Source organism: Lolium perenne, chromosome 3 (assembly GCF_019359855.2).
Source record: "Lolium perenne isolate Kyuss_39 chromosome 3, Kyuss_2.0, whole genome shotgun sequence".
Taxonomy (NCBI): Eukaryota; Viridiplantae; Streptophyta; class Magnoliopsida; order Poales; family Poaceae; genus Lolium; species Lolium perenne.
In genome coordinates this window covers 199,117,792-199,132,446 of record NC_067246.2, presented here as the reverse complement: position 1 = coordinate 199,132,446, position 14,655 = coordinate 199,117,792, and the positions used below count along the sequence as shown (strand labels likewise).

The 14,655-nt window shown below is 47.9% G+C and overlaps 1 protein-coding gene across 1 annotated transcript; it reads right to left on the bottom strand.

The window, feature by feature from the left end:
* Nucleotides 1-334: 334 nt before the first annotated feature.
* Nucleotides 335-7,992, bottom strand: LOC127343043 (glycerol-3-phosphate acyltransferase 1). The gene is made up of 2 exons (XM_051369116.1): nucleotides 7,084-7,992; nucleotides 335-1,315 (listed from the first exon to the last, which is right to left on the bottom strand). Exons 1-2 carry the CDS (start codon nucleotides 7,813-7,815, stop codon nucleotides 458-460), a joined length of 1,590 nt encoding a protein of 529 aa, XP_051225076.1. The 5' UTR covers nucleotides 7,816-7,992; the 3' UTR covers nucleotides 335-457.
* Between the last annotated feature and the right edge of the window lie 6,663 nt (nucleotides 7,993-14,655).

Below are 14,655 nucleotides of genomic sequence, written 5' to 3'. Positions count from 1 at the left end.
AAATGGCTAACAAAAACATTATGATTTAATTATGTACTAATTGGTCTAATGAATCTGTACTGGTGTCGATGGGCTCATGCGGCAAGGTATGGAAAGAGTAGCCCAGGGATCTCACAGAAAATGGTCAGTTAGATTAAGGTTGTTTTCGTACATAACATAAAAATATACTAGAGGAGTTCTTTGCAAAGTACACAGCAGGTTGCACAGATCTTAAAGCATAAATGAACGCCCAAAGATAAGCCAGGGACCCCCACATATATGTAGAGTAGGATTTTCGTATGGCTAACATACTTCTCACTAGAAGATGCTGTACTTTGATTAGATTATCAATACAAGCATTTGCCGATCGACTTTGGCAGACAAACATTTTATTATAGTCGAGTAATAGAAGATACACGCACAACCTCGGAACATACATATTACAGTAAGCAATGCTGTTAAATTCTGGCTTCCTCCTCTACTCGCGAAGCACGCCGTCGGTTCCGGCGAGCATACTGTACTTGTCACGGCGAGTAAGCCCAGTGCATTCGAACCCAAGCGCGTCACCGAGCCGCTGCTGGACCCAGTTCGCGACCTCGGCTCCGGTTCTGCCCCCCGCGCGCGTCCGATCCCGCGGCACGGCGCCCAGGAACTCTACCCGGTAGGCCGGCGCCGGGTTAGCGAAGAACGCCACAGGGTCGAGCCACTTGCGGCCGCTCGCCGTCGTGCCGTACAGCGACGTCACCTGCGCGTCCAGCGCCACGGGCTCCATGTCGTCGGCGAGCTCGGCGAACAGCGGGCTGAACCGCAGAAGGTAGGGCTCGCGGCACGTCGTGCCTTCAGGGCAGACCGCGAGGTCCCCCTGCTCCAGCAGCCGCGACATCATTTCGGCGTCGCGCTCGCGGTCGCGCGTGAGCCGCACCGTCCTGATGGGCGCGATGATCTCCGAGAGCCGGCTGAGGCTGTAGGTCACGGCTGGCACTGGCTTTTGCAGCGCCGCCGTGAGCATGACCGGGTCGACCAACGTCCGGTGCGTGCACACGAACAGGACGCCCCTGCGCTTGGCCGCTGTGTCTTTGGCGAGGCCGGAGGTGCGGAAGCGGACTCCGAAGAGCGCGCTGGCTGCGAAGCTGATGTTGTAGGGCAGGACGATGCCGATGGAGATACGGATGACGGAGAGGATGAGCCCGAGCGGAAGGAAGAGGAAGAAGGCGAGCGTGGCGGAGGCGGTGGGGAGGAAGGCGAGGCGGCCGTCGTGGAAGATGAGCGGCTTTGGGTACCTTTCACGCGGCAGAAGGGCGGTCTTGGCGCTCTCCTTTGTCACGCTGTACAGTTCCTGCGGCAACCAGGTGATAAACGGCCAAGAACGGCCAAAAGATGTCATCGGGAAAAAAAGGAAGAAAGCAGAAGAAATTGTTCGTTAGGTATTGCGTGTCATCCTAAAATCAACTTCATACTCGAATTTTTTTTCCTAAAATCAACTGATGTACATACAAAGTGAAAAACTAGTTTATCAGTAAAGGACAGTGTTGATAATTCTCCCAGAGCATCGGTACTTCGGAACCTCGGATGGACCGGCTTGTCCTTAAACTTTCCACCGTGAGAAAAAATGACCAGGTCTGTGGTCCACATCGGTTCGTCCTCCTCTTTTTCTTCCTTCTCGTCTCTATCTCCCATTAACAAAGCCCCCGTAATTGCCCCCCCACCCCCCCCCCCCCCCCCCCCACCTCGAATTGTTGGCATCCGTCAACGCCATGCCAACTCTGCTTGGTAGCTCCGCCTCCCCTCCTTGCAGCACCACCACCCACGAGTTGGTAGCACCTCCTTATGTTCCTTGCAGCACCACTGCACCCCGTCATCGAGTGAAGGTCAGACGAGAACTTGCCGACCACCGCCGGCAACACCGCCAACCGCCGATGGTAGCATCGCTGGCCTCTGGTTGCAACATCGCCGCCCTTCTCTGGTATCACTGCCACACACGTATGGCAGCATCACCATCCGCTACTCGTAGCATCGCCACCCTCCACCGGCAACACCACCACACGCTGCTTGCAGCACCCATTCCGCTCCCTTGTAGCACCGCTGCTCCGCTGGTAGCCCCTTGTAGCACTGCCGCTCGCTGCATGTAGGTCCCTTGGCAGGCCTTGCATCATATGTAGTGGCCCTTCGCAGCTCAGACGGTGGACCCTTGTAGCGGTAACCATGGTCCTTTGCAGTTCCATGTGGTGGCCCTTCATAGCTCTAGTGTCGGTAGGCCTTGCAGCACGTGCGGCGACTCTTCACAGCTCCAAAGATGGTCCATTGCAGCAACGGCGGTGCACATTCACAGCTCCGGCGACACCCATTTGGCAGCTCTGATGATAGCTGGTTGTTGCATCAACATCCGCCCTTTGCAGCTCCAACGCCAAGCTCTTGAAGCTTTGGCCACAGACGCTTGCAGTCGGGGCAGAGGTGGCAATGCGGGCAGGAAAATAAGGGAGTCGGTGCAACCATCCAACACCACCGGCAAAACCTTGCCAGCGCCACCTCGTGCTCATTGCAACACCACCGCCCACCTCCTCGCAGCAGCGTCCACAACCCTACTACCCACCTCGTAGATTCCATGGTGGCCATCCTGATGAGCTTCGACGATATGTGGACCTTGAACGACCACGGTGGCCCTACCCCATCCCTGGCCGCATCACCCTCATCACCGACATCATCATCCACGGCGGTGTCTTCGTCCATTGTGTTGTCATTTTGCCCAAACAATGGATCCCCGTCGATGTTGCAACCCTCATATTAGGTCTCCTACTCGGTCCCATGGCCCTCGTCTGGGACAACCGCCACCATTAATCATCTCGTGCATCTAGGCATCATGGTCCTCATCATAGTAGGCCTATGGATAATTGTACATCCCAAGCCTCGATTGCATGTGAACGGGTAAATAGATGATCACGAGAATACATGGTTCGACCAGTGTCAGGAGTGGCATTCCCTCAAACAGCTTGCGGGGCACATACATGTTCATTAGCGGGGTCACCCATGTCGCATGTGTCTTCTTGCTATGAGCCAGGCCCGACTCCTCGGGCACTAGCGTACGGTTGAGGTCAAGGACAGGCGACACGAGGCCTTCCTACAAGAACGAGACCTCTGGTGACGATGATCTCTACCCACCAAGCCGTGGCGGGGGGGGGGGGGGGGGGAGGGGGGTGGACATGCTTGACGGGGCCTAACATGTGTGGTAGTGAAGTGGGCATCCGTCTCACCAGAGGCGGCCTTGCACCCTAGGAGGTGACCGAGCTTGTCGAAGACGCGACCAAGACCATCTCGGCGTTGCCCTTGGCCGCGTCATCGACTTCTGCATGGGCCTTTTTTGCTTTATCGACGCCACGCCAGGCACCATATTTCTTCATCTCAAACGCCTGCTCCGCTAGCGCCAATTCTTTCTTCGGGATCTTGGCCATGTTCTTGAGGCTAGTTGTGGCGTTGGTCGAGGTCGGGCAGGGGAGAGGTCCATGGCAGCGGCGGTGGTCAAGGTCGGGGCAGGGGCAAGGTCCTTGGAATAGGGTGTCTCCTAGTCAGGCGCATGACTTAGTGGTTGTAGGTTGGCGGATCGACATGCCTTCATCAACGTTGTTGAAGATGTTGGTGGATCTAAGCTCCAACAGACATGGGATGTTCCCGGCCGATGTGCCATAATGACTAATGAGACGTGCCCCGTTTTTTCTAGCGGGTGCTTCACTTGGGTATTCAAAGCTTCGTTGTGATGGTGTCCGACGAGTATTTTGTGTGAGGTTCTCGTCACTATTTCCTCTGGCCGTGGCTTCGGCGGCGTTCAAGAGGTGGCGGCGGTCGTCAAAAAGCTTTGTGCCCCTTCAAGGACCTATTTGTATTTTCTCTTATTTTTGGGAAGCTTTTGCTGTTGTGCCGGGTAAGGTGTCTCTTGTGGTTGGTTCGTTTGTTCTACTGAGTGGCGTGTGTTGTACCTAGACTTGATTTTTAATGAACAGGTGGCTACTTATCTAAAAAAAACAGACATGCACGTGGTTTAAGAAATTTTTTGACTAATGATTTGGTAATTTTTTATATAAATTACGTGCCAGAAAAATTACACCATTGAAAACTTCTTTTGATCATGAATCCAAATATCCAATGGTTAAGAAATTTTTGACTAATGATTTGGTCATTTTTTATATAAATTACGTGCCATAAAAATATAAAGTTGAAAACTTCTTTTGATCATGAATCCAATGATATATCTTCTACGGAATATATGTTATTATATTTTATTGTTGAAATTGGTGGCCAAAGTTATTTTTAAACTACGCGAATGTTTGTTAAACTGGACCAAATGCAGTGGTGTATTTGAGTATTGAAGAGATAGCAATGGATTATCCCGAATTCTGGAAAATTTCAGTACCTTTACTTATCCAGGTTCCGAGATATATGTTTAAACTCTTTATCATATCAGTGTATTAATTCAAAAAATATTTGAGGAGGTTAGATTACAACAAATCCCCTCCCATATTCAAATCCTTGAGGGTAAAAAATACGATAAAAGTAAACAAGGCCGTAGCCAAATTTATCCGTTCATGTATAAATTCAAAGTGCCATTGATGCTGTAGACACACCCACATTGCCTAAACTGAAACTTGGAGATGCCTAGTATCGCTCCTTCCTCCTCTAAAAATCACTGTATTTTGCAGAGTTAACGTGTCAGCCTATTCGTATCTAACATTACCACACCCCCTAAATTTTCTTGCTGGCCCCGCCTCTAGCCTGTCGCGGTAGAGGGAGTTGTGTACGGTAGCGTCGTTTTTCTCGAAATAATAATGCAGACCGTTGAGGTCGCGAGAAGCTGAAAATGATACCAAAAAGTAGTTCACTCTCGTCTCCTTGCAAGTTGCACCAAACAGAGTACGATGAAAAACCTCGGGGCACATGCTTCTAGTTTTCAGGCGGTATAGATCGCCACACAATCAAGTTCTCTTGTCGCACGTGAGTCCAATCAAGTGCTACTCCTTTTGTCCAAATGGAGCTGCCACACACTTTTTCGAGATTCAAATGTGACCATTGATTTGACTAATCAACCATTAATTGTATGTTATGAATAGTATACCATTTAATTTGTATTTAAGTAAATAATACTCCCTCAATTTCTTTCTATAGTGTCTATAGATTTTTGGCACGGAAATTAGCGCAAGAGTATTTTTTACACAAGACCCCCTGGCTGAACGATTTGAGATCAGACTAAAATTAGGAAAATCGATAACTTCCTAACTTACCTTAACAAATCCCACAAATCTATCTGATTGTCTCTCCATATATGTGCAGCCAGATTTAATTAAGAAAAGAAAAATATTGCTTCCTAAATTTAAGCAATCCTTGGGGCCATGCATTAGGAATCTCAATTAATTGTTTCCTGTTTGTATGGATCTTTTTTCATGCATGTCGTGTGGGAGTTGAGTGGTGGAGGTGATAATTGAAAAAAGCCAAGCTGCAACCTTATATTGTGAAACAAATACCAAAAATCTATAGGCACTATAGAAAGGAACGGATGGAGTATAAATTTTATTACAATCTATAAATGTTTCACTGGTTAAAAGTTTAGACATGCAAAACAAGGGCGCCGCCTCCATCAAGAGGGAGTAACACTCTTTCATAGTTTTCCGACAGTTTTAGGGCTCATTTGATTCATAGGATAGAAAAACTATAGAAATGAAAAAGACATAGGATTGAGATATCATATACCTAATTGAATTCTATGGGAAGATGAACTTTGTCTGATTAGAGCAAAAGAATTTTTAATGAAGTATGAGCTAATGCTTTTTGTCGTATAGGATTTGCACTCACATAGGATTATTTTCTATGGGTATTTTCTACAAGTATGTTCCTATGAATCAAATAATATGTAGAATTTTTTCATAAAATCCAAATCCTACACAATTCCTACATAAATCTATGAATCAAAGGAGTCCCTAGTGTCTGTAGTGTCGACACCAACATGACAAGTCAGGATTACCGCAGAACTATGACGGGTAGCTAATTCAGACAAATTCAGCCAGATACGCTCAGATCCGAGATATCCTAACTGCGATTACGAAAGGCTAGCTGCGATTACCAACGAGAAAATTACCCTAATTTCCTAAGTAGCGATTGTACTAACGCCTTTTGACGGCCGGAGACGTAATAGTGCTTGGCTGACGTAATCCCGTAGGTTGTTTCCGTAACCAAATCATCCGTAAGTGTAGCTTTATTGTTGGCTGACCAACCTGCCTATGGCCTGAAGCTGTCTGCACTCAACAACCCGAATCCAGCTTGTTTGCCTTTTTCTTCAGAAGAAATTCCAGGAGAGAGGACCTAAAAAGCAAGGACTAGTGCCTATTCCATCTAACCCAAGCTGAGGGAGAGCACCTAAAGTTTCATTTAACAAAGTAGGGGTACTCCCGTTTACCAACTGTTTAAACATGTTAAACAAAGTAGGGGTACTAGGAACACTAATGCAGTCCTTTCTGCAATGTGTGCAAGTCATGTTTTGTCGAAGAAAAAACAGGCCACCATCCATGATAAATGCTGAGCACGCATGTACTCCTAGTACTATTCTTGTAAAATGCAAAACGGTTGAAAAATTTATTCGCCTTTTGGGACTAATTTCGGAACGATGGACTACATGGAGGCCTCTATCGCTCTATCTCTCTCTCTCTCTCTCTCTCTCTCTCTCAAGAGAGAAATGTGTTCCTCTCATTATTCTTAGACGCGCCAATAATTAGCAAGAAATGCGTTTGGTGCAAAAGCAGACATAAATGACAATTAGAGTTGCCCTTTAGTCCCAAGTGCTACGTACTCGTCCGTATAGCTATCAGGCGGACTACACCTTTACAGAATTTGAACAATGGAAACACAGCAAAACTGTGGAAAAGCAGGTCTCGAGGAGGAATCACTTAGTTTCTAGTGGGTGATTGTGGAGGTGTATGAGACAGGTCGCTTGTGATCTGATGCTCATTTCTGTATATCAAAACCGTTCTCTCCCTTAATGAATGTAGACACGTGCTCGCGCGTGTTCTTGAAAGCACCTTAATTTACAGAGTTAAGGGTAGAATTTTAAGAATGCATCGCACGTACCTTGCAGTAGGGGACGAGGACGTGATCCAGCGGGCAGGAGCTATCGACGACGGCAATGTCAGCCATGGTGCCGTCTGTTCTGAGCACTTCCCTCAAGGCCGGCACTCCTGGACCTGGCTCGCACAGCAGCCCGGTGAAGTAGCAGCGCCCTCCAACCTTAACAATCTGAAGTTCACACCCAGCCACCATGTCCGCGGCCATATACTCTTTCAGGAACCACTCCGCCATCACCCTGGGCGCGCTCGTCACCGCCACCTTCCTCCCTGCCGGCAGCCACAGGTGGTCGTACACCTGCGCGTTAAGCCTCTCCATGTAGAACTTGGGCAGGATGGAGCGGGCAACGAGGTCAGCGTCCCGTGGCCTGAGCCCGACGAAGGTGACGAACGCCATGACCCGGATGCCAGCAGCCACGTGCTCTCCCAGGACCCACACGACGGGGAAGCAGCAGAGCAGGAGCAACGCCCGGAGCAAGCTGCCGCCCTCGCAGGCGACGAGCATGAAGTAGGGAAAGAGGGCCGTGGACCTCAGGAGCCCGCCGTGGAAGTCAAACACTACCATCCTACCGATGGCGGACGGGATGGTGCACCTGGAGACGGCGGCGCCAGCGGTGGATAGCCTGGTATTGGAGTTACGGTTGTACTGGAAGGCATCACTGCGGAGCTTCCTCGCCGCGCGGTACAAGTTGATGATCCAGTGGGCGGCTATCTTGGGGAGGATGCGGCGGAAGGACATATTCCTCCCACACGCTGCTGCGCAGAACGGGGCTTGTGCAAGCTTCAGAACCTAGCTGCCAACTTAATCATACTCCGGCCTTGGTTTTAGCTTGGTATTTCTAGTTTGTACAAGCTGGTCTGTAGGCATGCAAAGTGTCTGTGGTACTGGTGGCAGTCGTACCAGTTGCACTGCGGGGAAAAGGTGTGTGCGTGTTTATATAGAGATTGATCCGGAAATGATTTTTTTTTTTTGAACAAAAGTGGGGTCAAAAGACCCCGGTGGAGCACTTATATAGAACCAAGTGGCAGGTACAAATTGCATAAAAGCCCCTTAACATCTACTGCCCTGAGCAACCTAACATTTGAAGAAGGGGCCCTCCACTTTACAAACAACACCCTGGAAGAGAAATAGAAAAAGCAATCAAGGACACTGGTGTCTCTGCCACAGAACGCCGGCAAACTCAAGGCGTTGCCGCCGAGTTTCGAGCGCATGGAGCTCGAACGCTCATCTCCGGCGAGATCCAACCCGTGGCTACCGTTGGAAAGACGGGGACGAACCACTTGTCCTTCCGCCGGCGTCGAGCTCTAGTTGGTCTTCAGGGCCTCCGCCATGGTGGTTGAGGATGCAGGGCCACCATCTTGGCCGAGGATCGCGGCGAGGAAGATCGTCACCGCGTGTTGCGCGCGAGGATGATTTGCTCCAGGACGCCACTTCCCAGATCCAACAAGAGGATCTTCATCTGGAAGCCCCTCCACATATCCACCACCAAGGTGGCCAGACATAGGAGAACCAGGGATGAAGATGCTCAGATCTAGAGAGTAGCAGATGAGCTTTATTGTTGAGGATGCCGGTGCTCTGACGCTGCTCGTCTCCGGCTCCGACCACCGGAGCACCACGAGTAGCAGCAGCAACACCGCCGGCCGCAGAGAGCAGCTCCAACTCCACCGCCACCTCCTCCGTCCGGGCATAACGCCAAATCCACAAGGGTAAACCGAAAAACTGGAAGAAACTACACCTAAGCTAGCCCTAGCTACTCCGGCGCACCACCTCAACCAACTCCGGCCGGCTAATCCGGCGGAGCGGCCTTGGATCGGCCCGGCGGGACGGAAGAGGAGACCAGAGAACTGTAGCAGGGGGAGAGAAGGAAAGGGGGGAAATGAGCCACCGCGATGCGAAATGGAAATGATATTATGTAATGCTTGGGATGGAAGAGCATCTCCAGCCGTTGGCCCCAGGTCGGAAATGATATTATGTAATGTATGTTTTGGTCTGGGAGGCCCATTTTCCCAGCGGCGAGCCTAGGATGGATGAAAAGTTTTGATAAAAAGTAGCGAATTCAAACAAAACTAGGCGAATTTCGTTCAAACATAAGCGAAATTTAAAGATATTTAACACATATAGGCCAGTTCGTACATATATAGGCCAAATTCGTACATATATTTGAATTCGGCCAGTTCGAAACATATAGCAAAACTAATAACGGCCTTGTACATGCAGAAATGGCGGTAGAAGGCCGTGTAGTCACCGTCGTCGTCGTCGCTCGAGTTGCCGGCGTCCTCGGGCGGCGGCGCCTCGTACCAGCGGCTAGAACCCTGGCCAGGGTCGCCAGCGCGTGGCGGCGTCGGCCGGTAGAGGTCGTTGTCACTGCTCTCCTCGAGCTTGATCAGTGGAACGGGCCTAGGTACGGCGTTCGTTCCGGCGGTGGCCGGTGCGGCGCCGCGTTGCCGCGCGGCAGCCAGGTCTAGCAGCCGACGCTGCTGCTCCGCCTCTTGCCGCTCTCAGTCCCGCCTGGACCAGTCGAGCGCGGCGTCGATTGGGAGCACATTGTCGGCGGGGACCAGGTCGTTGAGCGACCTAGCGATCGCCTCCGCCACCGCGGCGTCCTCAGCGCGCTTCGCCTCCTCCTCGGCGAGCTGGTTCACGGCGGTGGCGGCTTCCTTCTTCGACGACTTCCTCTTGCGACCGCGCGAGGGAGAGGAGGGTTGGTCGCGGATGACGAGGGCGCCGCTGCTGCGCCCTCTGGTCGGCGGTGGAGACACCAGCTCCTTCTTGACGAAGGTCGGTGTCAACGACGGAGGCGCCGATCCCCCGGACCTGGACGCGGACCTCGACCCAGACGAGGAGGAGGACGACGCCATCCTCCTCGGCTTCTAGGAGCTACCGTGCCCGTGCGACACTGTAGCCGCCACCGGCGGTGGCATCCCCAAAATGGGGGAGTTCCCATCCTCGATGTGCGTGAGCACATTCTTGAGGGTGCGGCCAGGCGTGCTCTACCAGCGGCCGGCGGCGTTGTTCCTAGCTGGAGGAGGGGGAGACCCGTCGTACTGGGCGAGCTCGTGTTCGTACCTCTGCCAGAAGAATGACGTCCACACATCGTAGTTGTCCGACCAGAAGCGCTCCTCCGCGCGATGCTCGTCGCCGAGAGTCTCGAGCACCGCGTCGATCTCCGCTTCTAGGGCGGCGCGACCGATCGGCGGCGGCGGGATCGGGTCACCGCCCGCGCCGAGTCGCCATCCACCGGGCGCGCAGAAGTCTGTCGGCGAAGGGTAGCCCACCGCGTGGAGGAGCCGCCCCTCCCATTGGTGGAGAGAGCGGCGGCCGAATCCATTGTCCGCTGCGCCGTTGTTCGCCATTGCTGATCGCTGATACGTCCAAAACGTATCTACTTTCCCGAACACTTTTGCTATTGTTTTGCCTCTAATTTGTGTATTTTGGATGCAACTAACACGGACTAACGCTGTTTTCAGCAGAACTGTTCTGGTGTCTCGTTTTTGTGCAGAAATCCAACTTTCAGGAAAATCCTCGGAATTTATGCGAAAGGTCTTATTTTTCCAGAGGACTCACGGAGCCAGAAGGGTAAGTCAGGTGGAGGCCCGAGGGCCCCACACACTAGGCCGGCGTGGCCCAGGAGGGGCCCGCGTGGCCCTAGTGTGTTGCGGCCTCGGTCGGCCCCCGACGCCCTCCTTCGGACTACTTATTGCCTTCGACCTAAAAACGCACGGGAGAAAGTCGAAGTCGCCAGAAACCCTCCAGAACGCCGCCACATCGCGAAACTCCGTCTCGGGAGCCAGAAGTCTCCGTTCTGGCACTCCGCCGGGACGGGGAATTGGAGGAGATCATCGCCATCATCACCACCGACGCCTCTTCATCAACCAGCCATGTTTTCCCCATCCATGTGTGAGTAATTCACCCACTGTAGGCCGAAGGGGATGGTAGGGATTGGATGAGATTGGTCATGTAATAGCATAAGATTGTTAGGGCATAGTGCCTAGTGTCCGTAATTGGTACTTTGATGATATTGTTGCAACTTGTTATGCTTAATGCTTGTCACTAGGGCCCGAGTGCCATGATCTCAGATCTGAACATGTTATTGTTTCATCATGATATTTATTGTTTTATGATCTTACCTGCAAGTTGTATACACATGTCGCTGTCCGGAACCCGAGGCCCCGAAGTGACAGAAATTGGGACAACCGGAGGGGATGGTAGTGATATGAGGATCACATGTGTTCACAGAGTGTTAATGCTTTGCTCCGGTACTCTATTAAAAGGATTACCTTAATATTCAGTATATTCCCTTGAGGCCCGACTGCCACCGGCTGGTAGGACAAAAGATGTTGTGCAAGTTTCTCATTGCGAGCACGTACGACTATATATGGAACACATGCCTATTGATTGCTTTGTACTTGGACACCGTTTTATTATTATCTGCAAATGCCCTGCTATGATTGTTACATGAGTTTCTCTCATCCATGCAACGCCCGTTGTCCGTCCCCGTGCCTACAGTATTTTAATCCTGCTGTTTACTATAATCACTATCATTGTCTCTCGTTACTCTGTCGTTATTTCACTATCATCGTTTATAAAATCACATTACTCGATAAACTCTTGCGAGCAAGTCTGTTTCAGTGCGCCTGAATTGACAACTCCGCTGTTAAGGCTTTCAAGTATTCTTTGTCTCCCCTTGTGTCGAATCAATAAATTGGGTTTTACTACCCGCGAAGACTGTCGCGATCCCCTATACTTGTGGGTCATCAAGATCAAGTTTTCTCGGCGCCGTTGCCGGGGAGCATAGCTTTATTTGGAAGTTCACTTGGATTGATATTGTTCGCTGCAAATTCTCCATCATGGGTAAAACTCGCGATTCTAAAGTCGCCATATTACCATCCACTACAAGAAAAGGTACAACTCTGAGTACCTCTGCTACTCTTGATTCACCATCTGTGATAAGTCAACTTGTTTCACCGCCGCAAGCTTCACTTGCTGGTACTTCTGCTGAATCTGAAAATTCTCATAATATTGATAATGTTTCTGCTGTGCTTGATGATAGTGGTTCATTGGGATCCTTTCTAGATGCTACAATTGCTAAGTCTAGACAAATTGAAAATGCTGAAACTCCTAATGAAAATGCTACTACACCTGTTAATTCACCTGAACTTGATTATTCTAGTGATGATCCTGATGAGGATTATGTGGAGCTTAATGATGATTTTATTAATAGATGCAATGCTACTGCTGATGCAAGAAAAATTAAAAAGTTTCTCACACAATATACTGTTAGACATAAGTTATCTCCTGATCCTAAATTTGCCACATCTCCTATATGCATTAAGGATAAAGATTATGATTTTTCTCTTGATCTATCTCATATAGCTATTGTAGAGAAATCACCCTTTTGTGGTACTGAAAAAGAAAGTGCTGTAGAACACATGATTGAACTTTCTTCTATGAGTAGCTTGTTTTCTGATGATGTCAAGATGCGTACTTACTTTGTCGCTAAAATTTTTCCTTTCTCATTAAAGGATGATGCTAAAACTTGGTATAATAATTTGCCTCCTGGTTCTATTAAAAGTCCAACTGATTTGCGTGATGTTTTCTTTCGGAAATACTTTCCTGCCAGTGCTCAACATGCTGCTTTACAGAAAATTTATAGATTTGAGTAGGGAGATGAAGAGAAATTGCTTGAGGCGTGGGCAAGATTTTGTTCTCTTATCAGAGCTCGACCTGGACATGATTTAGAAAAGAATGATCTACTTGATATATTTTATAGTGGACTAACCATTGAGTCTAGAGCATATTTGGATAGTTGTGCTGGTTGTGTTTTCAGAAAAACTCCGCATTTAAGTCAAGAATGATTGGCTAAAATAAGCCGGAATCATGATGATTGGAATACACCTGAACCAACTCCAACGCCAATATTGAAGAAGTGGGGTTTAATTAAATTGAATGATGAAGATATGAGGGAAGCCAAGAAGTCTCTCAAGGAGAAAGGTATTAAATCCGAAGATGTGAAGAATCTACCTCCCATAGAAGATATATGTGAGATAATTCCCCCTTCATCCATGATTGAGGTAAACTCCCTTCAACGCTTTACTAGGGAATATATTCCGTATTCAAAACCTCCTGCTCAATGCTTAGATGAGTTTGATAATTATATTGTTAAGCAAAAAAAATTTAATAGGAGAGTAGAGAATCATCTAATGGAAAATTCTCAAACTATTAGCAATTTGCATGATATTGTGGAGAGAACCTCCAATGATGTTAAGATGCTTGTTAGACATTTTCAAATGGTTCAAACTCAAATTGATCAACTCACTAAAGTTCAAAATGACTTGTTAAAAAATAATTCTAAAGAGAAACATGCTTATGAAGTAACAACTAGAGGCGGTGTCTCTACCCAGGATCCTCTATATCCTGAAGGGCATCCCAAAAGAATTGAACAAGATTCTCAACGCATTGAACCTAGTGCTCCTTCTAAGAAAAAGAAGAAGAAGAAACATAAAAATGTTGTAGAATCCTCTGAACCTGTTAATGATCCTAATAGTATTTCTATTTCCGATGCTGAAACTGAAAGTGGTAATGAACATGATAATGATAATGATAAGAATGATGCTTCTGATAAATAAGAAGTTGAAGATGAACCTGAAAAGCATGCTAAAAATAAAAAGTATACTAAAGAAGATTTTATTGCTAAGAAACATGGTAATGAAAGGGAACCTTGGGTACAAAAGCAAATGCCTTTTCCTGCTAAGAAACTAAAATCAAAGGAAGAAGAACACTATAATAAATTTTGTGATTGGATGAAACCTTTATTCTTGCAAATCCCTTTGACTGATGCTATTAAATTGCCTCCTTATTCAAAATATATGAAAGATATTGTTACTAACAAAAGGAAAATCCCCAATGAGGAAATTTCCACTATGCTTGCTAATTATTCTTTCAATGGCAAAGTTCCAAAGAAGTTGGGCGACCCAGGTATACCTACTATTTCTTGTTCTATTAAGAATAATTATGTTAAAACTGCTCTATGTGACTTGGGAGCCGGTGTTAGTGTTATGCCTTTTTCTCTTTATAAGAGGTTTTACTTAGATAAGTTGATACCTACTGATATATCTTTGCAAATGGCTGATAAATCTACTGCTATTCCTGTTGGTATATGTGAGGATGTTCCTGTTCAAGTTACTAATAACTGCTTGATATTAACTGATTTTGTTGTGTTGGAAATGCTTGAAGATGATAATATGTCTATTATTCTTGGGAGACCTTTTCTTAACACCGCAGGGGCTGTTATTGATTGCAATAAAGGAAAGGTTACTTTCAATGTTGATGATAAGGAGCATACCGTCTATTTCCCCAAGAGGATTGATAAAGTATGTGGAGTTAATACTATTTCTAATGTGAGAACTATCAAAATTGGAACTATTGATTGTCCTATATATGAGCCTAAAGAAGGTTATCAAAGTCTTATGATTGGATCCATATCAATACAATTCAAGGTAACATGATTGATTTGAGGTTTATTTCTTCTTATGCTATGTAAAATTTATTTGGTGGCAAGACTTGATCAACCTTTTTAAC

Excerpts from the sequence above, each read along its gene's own strand:
- LOC127343043 (XM_051369116.1), bottom strand. The coding sequence starts at position 7,815 with ATGTCCTTCCGCCGCATCCTCCCCAAGATAGCCGCCCACTGGATCATC. Across the intron at positions 1,316-7,083 it reads TCCTCGTCCCCTACTGCAAG|GAACTGTACAGCGTGACAAA; the intron begins GTACGTGCGATG and ends TGGTTGCCGCAG.